Source organism: Vicia villosa, unplaced genomic scaffold (assembly GCF_029867415.1).
Source record: "Vicia villosa cultivar HV-30 ecotype Madison, WI unplaced genomic scaffold, Vvil1.0 ctg.000024F_1_1, whole genome shotgun sequence".
NCBI classification, from domain to species: Eukaryota; Viridiplantae; Streptophyta; class Magnoliopsida; order Fabales; family Fabaceae; genus Vicia; species Vicia villosa.
In genome coordinates this window covers 516,036-536,297 of record NW_026704956.1, presented here as the reverse complement: position 1 = coordinate 536,297, position 20,262 = coordinate 516,036, and the positions used below count along the sequence as shown (strand labels likewise).

Below are 20,262 nucleotides of genomic sequence, written 5' to 3'. Positions count from 1 at the left end.
CTCAATTGGAGAAATACTTACATGGATACGCACCTAAATTCATATTTTTAGGCACAACCAATGAAAAGAGAGAGAATATAATTTTTTTTAAATTTTAATTTCGTTTTTAATTGGCATCATGGGGGTGGTTGAGATAAAAGAGGAGAGAGACAATTTTAATTTTTAATTAATAAAAAAAATGTGATTGGTTGTGTGTAAGTACAGGTGTTATGGTTGTGTCCATGTAAGTATTTTCCACCCAATTGTGTCTAAAATAGAAATTTCAGATCTAACGGCTCCAATCATATCTCTTTTAACTTAGATCAAACGGTCAATAATTCAAGCCGACATTCCATTCCCATGGATTATATACCCATCATTTCAGTGTGCTTTCCACATGATCCACACTTCATCCCCACCACCATCCATTTATATATAGTGGTTTTCATTTTTTCTTTTTCCTTAATTTTCATCTCAACCAATTTAATCTAACTCATCATGGATGCTCTGCTTTCTACCATCACCTCCACCACCAAACCCGATCTTTACATCAACGGTCCCAGAGGAACCCGAATTCCAGCTGATGCAGCCATTTTGGTACTTACTAGTACTACTCCATTTTTCTTCACTCATCAAGAATCAATATATTTTATTCTCAATTAACTTAATTTCCTTTTTTTTTCTCTTTCTCAAAAGGCTTCAGCGTCCCCAGTTCTAGATAACATGATAAAATCCAACAGAATCGTCGAAATCCGCGGCGTACCATACGACGCCGTCACAGCCTTTGTACGTTTCCTCTACACCTCCAGGTCAGTTAGATACAAAACAACTACTAAATTCAATATTTATTTCCGAAAAGACTATACTGACCCCTGATCAGTATTAATCGGGTGTATGCATGTGCAGGTGCAGCGAGGAGGATATGGAAAATTACGGAATACACCTTCTTTCATTATCGCACGCGTATTCAGTGCCAAAGCTGAAGCAGAGTTGCGTTACTGGTTTGTCCAAACTTGCGACTATAGAAAATGTAGTGGACGTGTTGCATTTAGCAAGGCTCTGCGATGCACCGGATCTTTACCTCAACTGTGCGATGTTAATTAGAAAAAAATTCAGATCAGTGAAGAAAACAGAGGGATGGAAATTCTTGCACACAAATGATCCTCGGCTCGAAAAGGACATTGTCCAATTCATCAACGAGGACAAATCGGTAATTATAACTATAATTTTTTTGTAGTAGCCTAGTAGTTGTTGATAAATGAGATATGCCTTCCTTGTATGATGTCTTATTGTATCTGATATGCTACTGAACTAGAACTATGCTTTTGTTAGTAATAATTTATTTAAATTGTTTCATATTTATTATGATAATTGTTATTTTTTTTAACAGAGGAAGTCGAGAATGAAGAGACAGAGGGAGGAACAGGAGGTGATTATGCAACTGAGTGAAGCAATGGAATGTTTGGAACATATATGTACGGAAGGATGTACCAGCGTGGCGCCGTACGATGTGGATGTTAAAGAACAGAGAAAGAGGATGCCTTGTTCGAAATTCTCCACGTGTCAAGGATTGCAGGTGCTGATTCGACATTTTGCCACGTGTGAGAAAAGGGTCAAGGGAGGGTGTATGAGGTGTAAGCGATTGTGGCAACTTTTTAGGCTTCATTCCTGTATTTGCATTCATCAAGATTCATGCAAGGTCCCTTTATGCAGGTACGTCAAGTTATATTTGTAAGTTTATGCTTAAAAAACATTTGTTTGATATGAGTTTATACTTTATTTTTATTTTTTTTATAAGTTAATTCAAATAATTTTTTAATTTTTTTTATAAATAATTAAAATTGCTCTAAATACTAAAATTAATTAGATTTTGACTGCATGATGATTTTATTAATTCATACTATATGTGTTAGGTGGTATTGCATGTGACTGTGTGCGCCTAATTTTCTTTTTTATTTTATTTTATTTTTGTAATAATTGTGTAAGTTTCCATTAAATTAAGAGTGAATATTCAAATTAATCTTTTGAAGTGAACCAATAGATAAAGAATTGATTCTACTCTAATTAAGAATCAAATATATAAAAAATATTTTACCAAAAATAAAATATGTAAAGTGCATTATCATAAATTTGTTATATCTTTTAACTTTTATATAAAATCTAGAAAAACTAACTATAATTTACTACATTTCTTAATTACATTAACAATAATTATTTTTATTATTATAGTAACTAAAGACATATAGAATTATGGTAAATATATTATTTTTATTATTATAGTAACTAAAGACATATAGAATTATGGTAAATATATGCTTTGGCAATTGTTAATGTTATCTACCTTCACGTCTTCAACATGGTGACCATGCATGCTAGTGATAGTGACTTGGCCAGTAACCAAATCCACACACAAAAAGAATAAGCTTAATAATTGACAGCTTATCTCAGATTAATTATTTAATGTCCAAGTCATCAAGGTTAACACCCAAAATTTCTAGTGAACCAAATTAACTTAGTTGTCGTTGTCTTAATTTCTTTTGATCTTAAGGTGAGTCAGTACTTGACTAATTAATTTGTCTTGTTACTAATATTTATTTATAGGTTTTGGTTAACGTGTCTGTTTTTACGGTAATATGATAGGCAATTTCAATTGAAAATGGAGAAAGAGAACAAGGAAGATGATGCGAGCTGGAAATTACTAGTGAGGAAAGTGGGCTCAGCTAAAGCTATGTCTTCCTTACAGCAGCTACCAAAGAGATGAGGAAGTTCGAATTTAGACTAGAGGAATATATATTGTAATTATATGGAACAATTATTTTCTTCTTGGTATCAATGGTATGGTTGAGAAATGATTTCTGTTGATAACAAAAATTTAGAAATAGCAAGGTGAGGTGTTACGTAGAGCCAGTTTGTTTCAGCTTTAAAAAAATGGATTTTTTGTATTTTTGAAAATAGATTTTCTAAAACCATTTTTCAAAATATTACAAATTTTTTTATATTTGTTTTTTCTAAAATGAAACACTTAATTTGACATCCTATAACATAAACATACATAATTGAAGACCAAAACTTACTCAAAATCATAATTTTTTCAAAAAGTTGTATTTCAAAAATGATTTTTATGAAAATCTATTTGAAATAGCTTCAAAATTAAGTGATTTTTTGAAATTTTGATATCCAAATTTTTTCCCCATAAATAGATGAAATACCTAAAATCACATTTTAAGAATAACTATTCAAACAGATTTTTCATTTGAAGCTTTTATAAAAAATTTCTTTGTAAAAAAAAATTTCGCAAAATTTGGTAACACTATAAAAATCATTTTTAAAAAAAACCAAAATAAACGCCATAGGAGATATAGCCGAACCCCAAAATAGATCAAATAAATCTAGAGCAAGGCAAGATAAGCATATTCCTAAAGAATTTAAGTTTATGAGATTTAATGTGAATAAACAATCTGACTTGTTGTCGACACAAAATCTTTTGAAGGCTGATCTAGGTTTTACATTATCAGATAATCTAACTTTTTTATCCGATTAGCAGCAATCAGAGATACTTGCGTGGCTGGGACAATAACGGTTCTCTCCCAAAGAAATGACATACGTACCTTCAAACAATAAGATGACTAGATGTCGTCAATATGAAATAAAAATTTTAAACTATTCACTTTCATTTCTCCCAAAGAAATGACGTACGTACCTTCAAACAATAAGATGACTAGATGTCGTCAATATGAAATAAAAATTTTAAACTATTCACTTTCATTTCTCCCAAAGAAATGACGTACGTACCTTCAAACAATAAGATGACTAGATGTCGTCAATATGAAATAAAAATTTTAAACTATTCACTCTCAAAAACATGACGTACATTCAAATATTAAGATGATCATGTCACTAGATGTCATCAATATGAGACAAAAGTTTTAAATGGTGTGGACGAAATTTATAAATTTGTTATGCTATATAACTTTTAATATTTTAAAAATATTGAGAGTTTTCTTATTTTTTATTTATAATATGCAACATACTTTATCTTCACAAATCAATTGATAGTTCATAGTTTTTTTTTTCTTTAATTATAAAAATATAGAAAAAAAACATACGGCTTAATAACATCATTTTATTATTTAATAGATTATTTTTGCATATATTTTAAGCTGTAATATGTATTAAATACAGTACACTATATGAGACAGAATCAAATGACACCAAGTGTCATGACATCAAATTCTATCTGTTTATTATTCTTAATCTAAAGATTAAGATATGTTTACTTAAAAACTAATATATAAATTTTTTAAGGGATTTTATCTTAGCCTTTAGATTAATAATAGTAAAGATGTAGGATTTAGTGTCATGACACCTCGGTATCAATTGATCTTTTTCATATATATATATATATATATATATATATATATATATATATATATATATATATATATATATATATATATATATATATAAAGAAAGATAAGGTTTTTTTTAGACAAAAATTTATGGTTAGGCCATTGTCTTAAGATATAATCGTTGTTAGTTTGAGATTTTCAACTAATCTGATTAGTCGTAGAATTTTGATTTCAGCATATTCGACGGAAGCAGAGATGTGAGATAAATATATAGATTAAGCGCAAGTAGCTAATTCATGTTTTCGATGCCTAAATCGCAGGGATTCGACAGTAAGCAAATTGAATCCCGATAGAGACAAATGGAGGACGTGATGATGTTTTTCGATTGAGGTAATGGTTTTGCAGCAGTTCAAGAACTGAAGCTACGTCGAAGCAAAGCATAAGATAAAAGGTCACATAATAGTGTATGTGTCGAATGCTAGAGAGTTGACTGTTGTCGACACTTATCGATGTACATAGTATATAAACAAATTTAGTTTATGTGACAGGGCTTAACATTTTTTATTGTTGTTCTCCCATCATAATAAATAAGTTTCTCAACTACTCCCAGAGTTACACAAACCACTATAGGAGACCCAATGCCTCCTTTCCTTCTAAGCTTTACGCTACCTCCTAGTAGTATGGAATATCCATATGGTATGTTGTTAGCCTGTCATTTTTTATTCAAGCAGATTCGACAGGAGTGGAAATGTGAAATAAAAACACAGGCTAAACACAAGTAGCTAAAACATGTTTTCAACACAAAGATTACAAGTAGTCGATAGGAAACAAATTGATTATCGAGAGGGGCGGTTGGAAGACTTGGACAAGTTTGTTCAATACAAGGAGTCAAGATATTTAAGGACAGTTGTTGACATTGATTGCAGTTTGCAGCAGTTCATGAACTAAAGACACGTGGAAGCAGAGTAGAGGATAAAAAAATCATGTAATGGTGTACATTTCGAACGTTAGAGAGTTGACCATTGTCGATGGTTATAGATATACATAGTATATAAACATACCTCGTCTACGAGACGACGATTCATATTTTTCATTGTTGTTCTCAATAGTATTCAAACATCCAAGTTACATAGATACTGAATTTGTGAGAAATATATGAGTTTGTGTCTCACTTTTAACTTTAGCATGTCATTTGATTGTTTTGATCATTTTTATTCATTTACTTTATCTTTCAAGCAACTCTACATTCTAGTTCTTGAATTTCTTACACACTTGTTATACATTCAAACGCTAAGTTATCAAGCCTGAACACATTTTCTCAAACTTGTTGCACAAAATATCCTTTATTTTTTCGAGTTTAATCGTTTAAGTGAACAAAAAATTGTGATTTGATTTACTAAAAACACAAGTAAACGAATTGGCACGCCCATTGGGACCCCTTTTGTGCAAGAAATTTAAACTTTTGCAGAAAAGTGTTTGTGCTTTTATTGTTTGTTTTGTTTTTCATACATGAAATGTCTTCAATGTTTGAGTGTTTCTGCATTTGAGGAGTGGTAAAATTATTAAAATGGCACGTCCAAGAGATTATTCCGTTCCCCAGAATGATGCTCCAATTATAAAAGATCAACCCATCAAAGTGACAGTTGGTGGTGTAGGTACTTCAATGTCCGTTGGAGTAACCGCTCTTGTTATAAGTCAAATGTTAGTTTTGACGACATTACCAGAAGTGTTGGTCCCCCCACCATAATCAACGTCTGTTTTATGATGTGTTGTTTGAGTGTAATGATAAATGGGGCACAAGCGTTTTTGCTTTTAACTCAAAGTGGCTCAAATCCAAGTGAAAGCTTGTCAAGCATAAAAAGGAGGAGAATAAAGATGCATATCCCTAGGAAGATAATGTTGTATGTCCTTAACACATTCAAGGGGAGTACCCCCTAAGTACAGTTTGTTTGTTGCTTGTCTTATCACTTTCGTTTATTATCGTTTTATTAAGTCTCCCTCATGACTGCACATCTCTGAATAAAGTTTGAATTGATTTGTTATTCATTTTTGCATGCATAAATGAATAGTTATATTCTAGCTTAATCATGATATTCAATTGCATGAGTCAGTGGAATAAAAATTATATTGTTTTTTATTCAAGTTAGGTGCAAAGAAAAATCTCAAATATTTTGAAAACTATGAAAAAAAAAGAAATTTTATGTGTTAGATTTGAATCAAGCATATCAAGCACACTTCCGGATTCAAATAAAATCTATTAGAAGAAAATAAAAACTTTTAAATTGGTATTAATACATTATTTTGGTCAAGCATTTTTTGGTCACCTCTGCTTTGATTTGTTGAGGATTGGCTTAAACTTGAACCTGTTATGGACTATATGCTGGCTGATATTGTTGAATGAATTTTGAACTGGTATTGATACATTCTTGTCTCTGATTTTTTTTCTATTTTGATGCAGGTACCTTTTATATATGATGATAATGTTAAGGTGTTGATGTGGATTCCAAAGCATGGTGCAAATTAAGGTCTCTAGTGTTGAATATGATGAAGGAAACTTGAAGACCAAAAGGAAAATGAGGGATGAATCTGATTTATAAAAGCTAGTCTTTAGGGGGTTTTGAGTCAAGAGTGAAAATTATGGTAAAAGGTCAACATTTTTTTTCAATGTAATTTTGATTTCTCTTTCTTTTGCAAAGTACTTGAATGGATCGTGAACGTAATTTTACTTGAGAATTATTGGATTTGAAACATGTAGTGAGAATTGAACTTGAACCATGTAGTGATCCTATTCTTTGAAATGAAATTTGAACTCATCTTTTCCCTCCAACTCTTCACTTTAAATTCAAGTCTTTCTCACCTCAACTTGTGATCTTGAATGAGTCATAGCATAGGATGGAAGAAGCCACCAAAGAGCTCAATGTGGACTTTTGATCAAAATTCCACCTTCCAAAAGTCAAAGCTTCAACAAATGCTTTTCAAACTTATAAAGATGTACAAAGTCCACCATGTTTCACCAAAGTCTTGCACAAAACCCAAAGTGAATTTCTTATAACCCCATGTAACTAGATGAAACAAGCCTTGAATTGATAAACCACACTAAAACCCTGATTGTACTAAAATCAACCTCATGATGATCATAAAAGACCCTTAAACCACTTTGATAATTGTAAGCGCCATGAAATACATCTCAATTTATGGTTAATGATAATTTCAGATGAACACATACCCTTTAATGCAGGGAACCCCTAATCTGATAAAACCCTAGCTCTTTCCATGATCATTGATCCAACGCAAAGTTTTATTGATTAACGATGCATGATGTGTTAGATGACTTAATGCAAATGCAAATGAATGAGAAACCATAAGCCAGGGAAAAGTAAAATTAGGACGGTAAATTTTGGGGTGCAACAATAGTTAATTTTCAAGAGATAACTCCAGTTGCGCCAATGGTCATCAACTAGCACAAACTTGGTTACAAGGAGAAAACTCTTTCACACTTCTCCTATTCACGCTCTGAGACTGTACAATGGTAACTTGGAATTATTGAACCCCCTTTAATTTTTTCTACAACTCTATTTATAGACTGGGGATTAGGGTTTTTTCTGTTGCATTGGATCATGAGCCTTTATTCATGAAATTACATCAAGCCCATGCATCAACCAATTCTTCGGCATAATTCAAGGAATCTTCGTACCAAGCAGACAACAGTGGGAGACAAAGTGTTATATGGCAAACTGCCAGCAGGTGCAGGAAGCGCAATAGTGTACTATCGTACCAACTTTTGTCTTCTAGCGCGTCGTTCTTATCTTTGAATTTGAATATTTTCTTTCTTATTTTCAGCACCACCGAGCCTTTTTCCCTCCATTTAGGACTTCCTTCCATGCTATCCTCGTTAGCTAGCAGTTTCAAATATTAATTCTCCATGATCCAAGTTCCTTTAACTCGTAGTCCATCAGCATATTACTTCAGTCTTGCCTCGGCTTGACTCTGCTAACCTCTGTAGACACAAATCACCAATTAAACTAATAAATGGGAACATCGATTGTGCTCTACATTATTTTGACTAAGATAATAAAAATACAGGAAATTTTAGCAAATAAACAGAATATAAAACTAAACTAACAACTAAAAAGGCATGTATTAACTCACAAAATATGGGTTAACAATAGATTAATTACTAAAAACGTGATTTACACAACACCCCTTGACCAACACCCTTTTTTTAATTATTTGTTTCTTTGATTTCTTTTTCTATTCTTTTTGTTTTATTATTATTATTTCTAACTTTATTTATTTAATATTTCACATATTGAAAAATCCAAAAAAATCTTTTATTTATTGAAATCAAGCATTGATTTAATTTTTATTTTACTTAGTGTATTAAATAAAAAACTTAAAAATAGTTCTTTTGTTTATTTGAATTAAGTCATGTTGAAACTTTGTTGACCTAACTTCTTGATGTTTACCCATATACCATGATGCTTTTGAATTTAATTGGTCATTACTTTAAGTGTCCATGTTTTTATACCATATTTAAATGATGTTTCTTTTTAAAATACCATGAGTTTGATTTCAATCTTGATACTTTGCCATATTGAATGTCACTGTAGTCTTTATGCATGATTAGGGTTTCAAATTTGAAGTGTGTGAATGAAGCATGTCAATTATTGATTTACTTCTAAAAATGCTTTGTTGTCATACCTTGATGCCATAGTAACTTTAGGAATTGTAAATGCTTGATTCTTGAACATAATTTGTTGTTTTCTTTCATAAACTTTTCACCAAATATTTGATGCATGTCCATTAGGGTTTAGATGTTGAACTTGTGTATGTTTTGAATTCCTTATCTTTGACTTATGTGCAAAATGACCTTCATTAGGGTTTTGGTCTTAGCATGTTAAATTGATCATGTCTTGTCTGATTGTGGCTTGATCTTGATTTTTCTTGATTTAAATTTGTGACACATCTTGATATTTTATTTTGAGAAATTTCCTTAAATGATGTTTATCGGCAAAAAGTCTTCGAGTATGATTGTTTGATATTGTGCATGGTGAGCTTGTTTTTTGTCATGGATGATCTTGTTTCTAAAAACCCTAATAAGTGAACATTGAAACTCTATCATAAGTCTTTGAAAGTTGCATGAATCTCTTGTGTTGATAATCTTGATACTTGCGTAATGATCATAATGGTTTATGTCTGTCCTAAATTGTTGAAAACCTTGTGCTTTGTTGCTTGTGTTTAAATCCAAGGAAAGAGATTGTAATGCTGACTTGAATGTCATATGTGTGTCTATCTTTGTGTACTTGTCTTTGTGAGTGTTTGTTTTATCCCCTCTTTGTGAACTTTAACCCTAATTTCAAACTTACACCACTTTCATAAAAAAAATTGACCTCATGTCATTGCATTTTCAAAAGTTTATTTTTCTTGATAAATCCTTCAATATACTTAAGCATATTGGACTCTTTTCTAAAGACTAAAAGATGTTCAACCTCAATCAAATATTTTTGCCACTTTATTTTTCACTTTAAAAATTTTTTCTCTTAATATTAGACATGATTCATCTTCATTTTTTAGATATAAATCTTTTGCAAACAAACATTTTAGCTTTTAATACAGATATAATAAGAGATTTCTATAGAGTATTATAGATACATAGGATGCTAATACATTCCCTTTGTATAACCAACCCCCGTACCTTTGATCTCTTCTTTGTGCTTTGCTTTTAGTTTTTTGCTCATTGCATTGCATGTTTATTTATGGTTTTTGGTCCTTTCCCTTTTCTTGGAAATAATAAAGTTCGGTGGTGAACTCTTGTTTTTGTGAGTGAAGTTAATCAATAGTTTGGTCTCTAATTTTTCACCGCGACACTTATCAGTGAAAGAAGAAGTGCATGAAGAAATGTTTCATTCGAACACATTAGTATAAATTTAATGATAGCAGATCCGTTAACTAAAGGTTTATTGTCCAAGATATTTGTTCGCCATGTAGAAATGATGAGAATTGTGTAGAGGTCCTTGTTAACATTGTAATATAATAAGAATTTATACATGTATAATTTACTGTTCATATTATATGACACTTGTGAATTCAATTAAGATTAAGTTTCTGCTGAGTTTTGTTTTCTATATTATGTTGCTTATGTTATTATTAATCTATGATGACAATGGTATCTTTGAAGAGACATGAGATGCATTATTGTATCCTTTAAAGTTATTTGAATTGGATTGATTCGTGATGCATGTAAGGAATGAAATTGATATATAATTTGTGACCGCGATGATCCGATCATTTCAGTTCATTAAAGATAATGACTTGGTGCTTGCAATTAATGATGCACAATTATGGTATAAGATTGAAGTATGACGTTGCCACATAAGAAAACTGTGGGATTGTTGATTAATTTATTAATCCATTAAATATGACGCTTGTAAATAAAAGTTTGACTTTAAATCAAAGATACTTTATTGTGGTGATTATTTGGGTTGATAGATAATTAAGCTAATGAGGTTTTTATTTTGAAATTCAAAATAAAATTTAAATCTCTCTTCTCTCATCATGACTATTAGAAATGAGTTGGGACTATTGAAATAAAATACATATAAAATAGACACTTTTGAAAAACAACATAACAATTTTTTTCATTCTTTCTGTTTCTTCAAAAACCAAATAAAATAGTATTTTTCATCATTAAAGATACACACAAGGAAATAGGAAGAAGAAAGAAAGAAGAGAGGAGAGAAGAATTTCATTCAAGAAATCAAGAACCGTATAAGAATCGTCACCAAATTGATTTGGATACATTTTCATTGTTTTTCATAAAAACTAAAATAGTGTAAAAATTATGATAATCAATATTCTAAATTTAAATTTTTTCTAACAATAGTCCCCCATATGTACATATTTTAGTTTATATATTAATTTATTTATTTAAAAAAATTAAAAAAAATTTTGACAAATTTTTTTTAATTAAAATACATTGATAGTGTAAATAAATTTTACACATTTAGTCAATCATAGATGTTGAATGTTGAAAAAAGTTTGACTTTTACTTTTTTTTTTAGCAAGTTTGACTTTTACTTTAATCATCTATAAAATTAACATTTATTTATTTAAAAAAATTAAAAAAAGTTTTGACAAATTTTTTTAAATTAAAATACATTGATAGTGTAAATGAATTTTACACATTTAGTTAATCATAGATGTTGAATGTTGAAAAAAATTTGACTTTTACTTTAATCATCTATAAAATAATGCAAACAGATGATACTGATGAATTGACCGTATAAAATATTTTACACTAATAATGCATAGTAATTAATTAAAAAATAAGTATTTTTATTTAATGTGTTTAATAATTTGTTCATGAATTGTGTGTCGCACATATAAATTGTTTTTTATTGAGACAAATTATAAATTGAAGGGTTATTACCATTTTACCCCCTTGCCATATAGGTCATTTATGGTTTACTTCTGTAAAAAAAATTGAAAAACAACCTTGTCATTTTAAAATACTAATGATTTAGCCTTTAAAATCAAAATCCGCAGAAAAATTCGAAAAAAAAATCCGCTGAAATTTTTTTTACAGATTTTGACTTTATGGACTAAATTGTTAGTATTTTAAAATAGCATGATTGTTTTTTAAAAAAAAAATTACAGCGGTAAAATAATAATAACCCTAAATTAAATTATATAAAGGCATGAGAATTCTAAAATACATTTATTATTTTATTAATTTTAAATTGAAAAACATATGAAACACACTTTACAAATATCTTTAGGTACCGATCCCATTGCCTACAATAGATATTTCATAGTTACACTCACAAATAAGTCTCAATCATTTATTTCAGATCCAACGGCTCTAATCACATCACTTATTAACTTAAATCAACGGTCAAGATTTCAGGCCGACATTCCATTCCCATGATTATACACCTCCCATTATTCCCATGAACCACACTTCATCATCACCACCCTCCATTTATATATAGTGGTTTTTTCATTCTTTCTTTTTCTTAATTCTCTTCTCAACAAATTTAATTTAACTCATCATGGATGCTCTGCTTTCTTCCATCACCACCTCCACCAAATCCGACCTTTACATCAACGGTCCCAGAGGAACACGAATTCCTGCTGGCGCAGCCATTCTGGTACTCACTAGTCCCTACTCCATTTTTCTTCACTCATCAAGAATCAATATCCTTTATCCTCAATTAGTTTAATTTCCTTTTTTTTTTTCTCAAAAGGCTTCAGCGTCCCCAATTCTAGAGAACATGGTAAAATCCAACAGAATAATCGAAATCCGCGGCGTACCATACGACGCCGTCACAGCCTTCATACGTTTCCTCTACACCTCCGGGTTAGTTAAATAAACAACTATTAAATTCATTATTTATTTTCAAAAAGACTGTAATGACCCCTGAGTATTAATCGTGTGTGTGCAGGAGCATCGAGGAGGATATGAAAAATTACGGAATACACCTTCTTGCATTATCGCACGCGTATTCAGTTCCAAAGCTGAAGCAGAGTTGCGTTACTAGTTTGTCTAAACTAGCGACTATAGAGAATGTGGTGGACGTGTTGCATCTAGCAAGACTCTGCGATGCACCGGATCTTTACCTCAACTGTGCAATGTTAATCAGAAAGAATTTCAGATCAGTGAAGAAAACAGAGGGATGGAAATTCTTGCACACTCATGATCCTTGTCTCGAAAAGGACATTGTCCAATTCATCAACGAGGACAAATCGGTAATTATAACTATGATCTTTTTTTGTCTAAGATGTGCCTTTCAGGCTAGTCTCTTGTAACTGATGTCTAAACTGAACTGTGCTCTTGTTATTAGTTGTTTATTTAAATTTAATTAATTGTATTTGTTTCAGACTTATAATGATAATTGTTGTTAACAAATTCCTTTTGGCTTGTGCAAAAAAAAAAAAAACAGAAGAAGAAGAGAATGATGAAACATAGGGAGGAACAGGAGGTGATTATGCAACTGAGCGAAGCAATGGAATGTTTGGAACATATATGTACGGAAGGTTGTACCAGCGTGGCACCGTACGATGTGGATGTTAAAGAACAGAGGAAGAGGATGCCTTGTTCGAAATTCTCCACGTGTCAAGGTTTGCAGGGGCTGATTCGACATTTTGCCACGTGTGAGAAGAGGGTCAAGGGAGGGTGTATGAGGTGTAAGAGATTGTGGCAACTTTTTAGGCTTCATTCATGTATTTGCATTCATCAAGATTCATGCAAGGTCCCTTTATGCAGGTACGTCAAATTATATTTGTAAGTTTATGTTTAAAAAACATTTGTTTGATATGAATTTATACTTTTATTTTTTTTATAAGTTAATTTAAATAATTTTTTAATTTTTCTTGTAAATAATTAAAGTTGCTTTGAATACCAAAATTAATTAGATTTTGACTGCATGATGATTTTATTAATTTTTACTATAATGGGTTAGGTGGTATTGCATGTGACTGTGTGCTCCTAATTATTTTCTTTTTCTTTTATTTTATTTTTGTAATAATTGTGTGTAACTTTCCATTAAATTAAGAGTGAATATGCAAATTAATCTATTGAAGTGAACCAATAGATAAAGAATTGATACTACACTAATTAAGAATAAATTATATAAAAAATATTTTACCAAAATTAAAATATATAAAGTGCATTAGTTATATCTTTTAACTTTTATATAAAATCTAGAAAAATTAATTATAATTTACCACATTCTTTATTATAATTTACCACATTTCTTTAACATGGCGAGCATGCATGCCATGCCATGTCAAACGTGTTTGTATATCCAGAGATTCCGTGATAGTGACTTGGCCATTGATCAAATCCACAAACAAAAAGAATAGGCTTACTAATTGCCAGCTTATCTCAGTTTAATTATTTGAATGTCCAAGTCATCTAGTTTACCAAACCCAAAGTTTCTAGTGAACCAAATTAACTTACTTGTCGCTGTCTTAATTTTTTTTAATCTTAAGGTGAGTCAGTAATTGACTAATTTATTTGTTATGTTACTAATATTTATTTAGAGGTTTTGGTTAACGTATCTGTTTTTACGGTAATGTGATAGGCAATTTCAATTGAAAATGGAGAAAGAGAACAAGGAAGATGATGCGAGCTGGAAATTACTAGTCAGGAAAGTGGGCTCAGCTAAAGCTATGTCTTCCTTACAGCAGCTACTAAAGAGATGAGGAAGTTCGAATTTAGACTAGAGGAATATATATTGTAATTATATGAAACAATTATTTTCTTCTTGGTATGGTTGATCAGTGCGTGCCGATGTATGTCTATCGTTTTGGTTACATAGGAATAAAACAATGTAGTGTAGTTAATGTTTAATGCACAAGCTGAAAGGTTTTGGTAATAATAAGAAATGATTTATATCTATAACAAAAATTTAGAAATGGTAAGTTGAGGTGTTAGGTAGTTAGTAGTTAAATTTCAAAACAATTAACCACGGTTTGTTGGTGCACAATGAATAAAGATGGTGACAAAGAGAATAATAGAATAACGGCGCAAAAGAGATGAGAGAATAAATGTGTATTCTACTATTAATGATAGCTATTACAAGGCTATTTATAAGAAAAGAAAATCTTGCCACATAAGCCCTAAAACAGTAAACTTAGTGAACAAGTCTAAGGTACAAACAGTACTACAAAATACTAAAGTACCCTTACTACTAAACAGCTAAGCTAATGGGACCCAGACAGCATCTTCTGGTCAATACTATCTTCTGAGTAACCATCAGAAGATCAGTCATCTTCTGAATATTGAATTACTCTTCAATACCATTCCTTAATTCATATTCTTCAATCAAAACTGACAACGCCAATTCCATCCCTCAAGAGCAGAAATTGATCCGTCTTGATCGCCTTCGTCAGAACATCTGCCAACTGCTTCTGAGTGCTACAGTGCACAACTTCTAATGTTCCATTCTGGACTTGGCTTCTCAAGAAATGATACTTAGTCTCAATATGCTTGCTTCTTCCGTGTAACACCGGATTCTTGGCAAGATTGATTGCAGACTTGTTATCAATCATCAGCTTCAGAGGCTTCTTCACTCTAATCTTCAGATCTTCTAATAGATTCAGAAGCCACACAGCTTGACATGCAGCTACAGCGCCTGCGATGTACTCAGCTTCACAGGTTGATAGAGCAACAACAGGTTGCTTCTTGGGACTCCAAGAGATAGGGCCTCCTAGAAACATGAACAAATATCCAGAAGTACTCCTTCTATCAACTCTGTCTCCACACCAATCAGAATCAGAATAACTCAATAACTCAGATTCTTCCTTTCTCCCAGAAGGAAACAATATGCCAAACTTCAGAGTTCCCTTGACATATCTCAAGATTCTGACAGCAGCTTGGTAATGGGACCACTTAGGTTTACTCATGAACCTACTAACCAATCCAACTGCATAGCATATATCAGGCCTGGTATTACACAAATACCTTAGAGAACCAACCAGCTGTTTGAATACCGTAGCATCAACATCTTCACCTTCAGAATCAGAGTCCAACTTCTGATTCACTTCTGACGGTGTAACAGCAGCTTTGCAATTCTCCAACTTGAATTTCTTCAGAAGTTCTAATTCATACTTCAACTGATGCAGAATGATACCATCTTCTGAGTACAGAATCTCCATCCCTAGAAAATATGACATTTTCCCAAGGTCTGTAATCTCAAACTCATTCATTAGCACCTTCTTGAACTTCATCAGATCTTCTGGACAACTCCCCGTAAGCAATATGTCATCAACATAAAGACACAACAGAATCATATTGCTTCCAGAATGTTGCACATAGACTCCATATTCCATCTCACACTTCTGAAACCCTTGCTTCTTGAAAAATGAATCAATTTTCAAATTCCAAGCTCTGGGCGCTTGCTTCAATCCATACAGAGCTTTGTGTAATTTGTACATCATCCCTTCCTTATTCTTTTTCACAAAGCCAGGGGGTAGTGACACGTATACCTCCTCTTGTAATGGACCGTTCAGAAATGCAGACTTTACATCCAGATGCATCAAGGACCAACCTCTGTTCGCAGCTAACGTAATCACCAGTCTGATTGTTTCATGTCTAGCTACAGGAGCAAACACCTCAAAGTAATCGAGTCCAGGTTTCTGAAGAAAACCTCTAGCCACTAGCCTCGCTTTGTGTTTACCAACTGATCCATCTGGCTTCAGCTTTACCTTGAAAACCCATCTGACGCTGATGGCTTTCTTATTCTTTGGAAGTTCTGTCAGCTTCCAGGTCTTGTTTCTTTCTATAGCCTCAAGTTCTTCTTTCATGGCATTCAGCCAGACCTTCTTCTTGAGCGCTTCTTCTATACTCACTGGTTCAGAATCTACTAACATAGCACACTGAATGACCTCTCCTTCTGAGTCAACTTCTGTGTCTTGCAACATGTCAAAATCTGCAAACCTTCTTGGTATAGTTCTGACTCTTTGTGGTCGCTGAGCTACTTCAGAGTCAGCTACTCCTGAGTCACCACCTCCATGATCATCTCCAGAAGCTTGTCCTCCAGACCCTATGTCTTCAGAGTTTTCCCTTCCAGAATCATGACTACCACCAGAATCTGGACCATTATCAGAATCTGGATCAGAATCAGATTCTCCATCTGACTCATCTTCAGAAGATGCTTCATCTTCTGACTCGTCTTCAGAAGATTCTTCATCTTCTGCCTCTAACTTTTCTTCAAAAGTTATCTCTACATCAGAAGTTGGTTGAGACTTTCTCCAATCCCAAACTTCTGATTCCTTCACAATGACGTCTCTGCTGACTTCAACTTTGTTAGTTTCTGGACAATAGAGCTTGTATGCACCTGTACTGTGGTACCCCACCAATAACATCACTTTGCTTCTATCATCCAGCTTCTTCCTTCTAGCTTCTGGAACGTGTTTGTAACACACAGAACCAAAAACCTTCAGATGACTAACACTCTGCTTCTCCTTAGTCCACTTTTCTAAAGGAACAATTTCCTTCAGCCTCTTCGTTGGACACCTGTTGAGCACATATGTTGCAGTAGCAACAGCTTCTCCCCATAGATTATGAGGAAGCTTCTTCTCTTTAAGCATACTTCTCGTCATATCAAGCAAAGTACGTTTTCTACGTTCAGCAAGACCATTGTGTTGAGGAGTATAGGGAGCAGTAACTTCATGCTCAATTCCATTATCATCACAGAACTTCTGGAATTCTGTAGAGTTATACTCGCCTCCACCATCCGTTCTGAGAATATTTATCTTCTGACCACTCTGCTTCTCAGCCTTCACCTTGAACTTCTGGAATTCTGTAAACACCTCATTCTTAAACTTAATGAGAGTTACCCACGTCATTCTTGTGAACTCATCCACAAAAGACACAAAATACCTATTTCCTCCAAGTGAAGGTTCTGGAAATGGTCCACACACATCAGAGTGCACTACTCCCAGAGCATGCTTTGCTCTTGGAGCAACTTCTGATACAAATGGCAATCTGGGTTGTTTGCCTTTCATGCATACCTCACATGACTTCTCAGGCTTTACAATCTTTGGAATGCCACGTACGAGCTTCTTAGAACTTAGATGCCCCAGACTTCTATAGTTCAAGTGCCCCAACCTCTTGTGCCACAACTTACTATCACCTTCTGAGCCTTCAGCACTCAGACACTCTGTTTCAGCTGTTTCTACATTCACCTTGAATGTTCTGTTGATTCCCTGTTCAGATTGCATAATCAACTTCTGATTGGAATCATACAACTTCAAGAGGTTGTTCTTCATAACAACTGAGAAACCTTTCTCAATGAGCTGACCCACACTCATCAGATTGCTTCTGATTCCAGGAACATACCAAACATCCTTGATCAGAACAGTCTTTCCATTCTTCACTTTGACTTTGACATTTCCCATACCTTCTGCATATAGGTACTTATCATCAGCACATCTGATCTTTGTCCTCCTTTCAGAGTCAAAGTCTATCAGCCATTGTTTGTTTCCAGTCAAGTGATTTGAACACCCAGTGTCCATATACCACCATTCTGACGAACATCTTTTGTCCGACTCTGAAGCCATCAATAGCACAGGTTTATCATCTGATCCTCCTCTGGCTATATTTGCTTCTTCTGATCTCCTTCCTTTGTTTGCCAAACAGTCTCTAGCAAAATGGCCAAACTGTTTGCAACAGTAACATTGAACTTTCTTCTTATCCTTTCCCTTCTGATATCTCTTCTCATCAGAAGTTGAGGCTTCCTTCTGGAATCTATCACCACGTCTATGCTTCTGGTCCTTCTTGACAAAAGAAGCCTTCAGAGCTTGCTCAACTTCTCTCTCAGAAGTTCTCTCAGTCAGACGCAACTCTTGTGCTTCTAAACTGCTTTGCAACTCTTCTATTCTCATGGTTTCCAGATCTTTAGAATGTTCAATGGATACAACAATATAATCAAATTGAGGAGTAAGTGACCTCAATATCTTCTCTATGATTACTTGTTCAGAAAGAGTTTCTCCACAAGCCTTCATCTCATTATTGATCACAATCACTCTAGAGATATACTCAGAGACTTTCTCATTGTTCTTCATGTTGAGATTCTCATATTGCTTTCTCAGGGATTGAAGCTTCACCTTCTTCACTGATACGTCACCACCGTAACACCTGACCAGTATATCCCACGCCTCCTTTGACGTCATAGAATCAGCAATCTTCTCAAACATATTCACATCCACACACTGATGGATGAAGAACAACGCCTTTTGGTCTCTCTTCTTCGTCTCTCTCTGCGCTTCTCTTTGTTCTTCCGTTGCATCCGCTGCAACCAGAATATATCCTCCAGTGACAAGATCTAGAACATCTTGAGCACCAAATAATACACGCATTTGAATCATCCATCTATTCCAGTTTTTACCATCAAGAACTGGAAGTTTGGTATTCAAGTTGCTTCCACTCATCTTTAAACTTGTGCAGACAAAAACAGATTTCACTCACACTCACACAGTGTTTCCCAACCCACAAACAATCAAGAAAAATGTGATTCAACACAACTTTGTTTCCCAGAAACAAAATCAATCACACAGTCACACAAACTCACGTTCACTCGTGTTTCCCTGTGTTTGGAACCGGAGCTCTAGATACCAATTGTTGGTGCACAATGAATAAAGATGGTGACAAAGAGAATAATAGAATAACGGCGCAAAAGAGATGAGAGAATAAATGTGTATTCTACTATTAATGATAGCTATTACAAGGCTATTTATAAGAAAAGAAAATCTTGCCACATAAGCCCTAAAACAGTAAACTTAGTGAACAAGTCTAAGGTACAAACAGTACTACAAAATACTAAAGTACCCTTACTACTAAACAGCTAAGCTAATGGGACCCAGACAGCATCTTCTGGTCAATACTATCTTCTGAGTAACCATCAGAAGATCAGTCATCTTCTGAATATTGAATTACTCTTCAATACGGTTCGTCTTATCAATTTTATCAATCTTGTATGTGAAATAGCTTACATATATAAGCTGATTTATTTAACTTTACACTACGCCGTACAAGGGCTTTTACAGTGCTTTTTGTGGGCTTTTATAGCGCTTAAAAGCGTTGCCATAGCCAGCGCTGCCGTAGGTAAAGACAGTGCTTTTTGGTACGCCAAAAGCGCTCTCGTAGCATCTCCGATAGCAGCGCTTTTTCTATAAAAGCACTGTCGTAGCATCCCCTATAGCAGCCCTTTCTCCAGAAAAGCGCTCTCATAATATCCCCTATAGCAGCGCTTTTTTCAGAAAAGCGCTCTCGTAGCATCCCTTATAGCAGCATTTTTTCCAGAAAAGCACTCTCGTAGCATCCCCAATAGCAACGCTTTTTTCAGAAAAGCACTCTCGTAGCATCCCCTATAGCAGCGCTTTTTCCAGAAAGCGCTTTCGTAGGTAGCGCATTTTTTATCTTTTATGA

At 33.4% G+C, this 20,262-nt stretch overlaps 2 protein-coding genes across 2 annotated transcripts; both read left to right on the top strand.

Annotated features, from left to right (window-relative positions):
- The first annotated feature begins 390 nt into the window (after window positions 1–390).
- Window positions 391–2,908, top strand: LOC131622047 (BTB/POZ and TAZ domain-containing protein 1-like). The gene is made up of 5 exons (XM_058893092.1): window positions 391–576; window positions 676–788; window positions 886–1,189; window positions 1,370–1,692; window positions 2,620–2,908. Exons 1-5 carry the CDS (start codon window positions 478–480, stop codon window positions 2,738–2,740), a joined length of 960 nt encoding a protein of 319 aa, XP_058749075.1. The 5' UTR covers window positions 391–477; the 3' UTR covers window positions 2,741–2,908.
- Window positions 2,909–12,276: 9,368 nt separating this feature from the next.
- On the top strand, window positions 12,277–14,739 carry LOC131622046 (BTB/POZ and TAZ domain-containing protein 1-like). Its single transcript, XM_058893091.1, has 5 exons — window positions 12,277–12,478; window positions 12,575–12,687; window positions 12,773–13,076; window positions 13,271–13,593; window positions 14,414–14,739. Exons 1-5 carry the CDS (start codon window positions 12,380–12,382, stop codon window positions 14,532–14,534), a joined length of 960 nt encoding a protein of 319 aa, XP_058749074.1. The 5' UTR covers window positions 12,277–12,379; the 3' UTR covers window positions 14,535–14,739.
- The last annotated feature ends 5,523 nt before the right edge of the window (window positions 14,740–20,262 follow it).

Bases quoted from the DNA above. Each gene is read 5' to 3' on its own strand.
- LOC131622046 (XM_058893091.1), top strand. From the start codon at position 12,380: ATGGATGCTCTGCTTTCTTCCATCACCACCTCCACCAAATCCGACCTT. The intron at 13,077-13,270 runs GTAATTATAACT...AAAAAAAAACAG, and splicing joins TCATCAACGAGGACAAATCG to AAGAAGAAGAGAATGATGAA. The intron at 13,594-14,413 runs GTACGTCAAATT...GTAATGTGATAG, and splicing joins TGCAAGGTCCCTTTATGCAG to GCAATTTCAATTGAAAATGG.
- LOC131622047 (XM_058893092.1), top strand. From the start codon at position 478: ATGGATGCTCTGCTTTCTACCATCACCTCCACCACCAAACCCGATCTT. The intron at 789-885 runs GTCAGTTAGATA...ATGCATGTGCAG, and splicing joins CGTTTCCTCTACACCTCCAG to GTGCAGCGAGGAGGATATGG. The intron at 1,190-1,369 runs GTAATTATAACT...TTTTTTTAACAG, and splicing joins TCATCAACGAGGACAAATCG to AGGAAGTCGAGAATGAAGAG.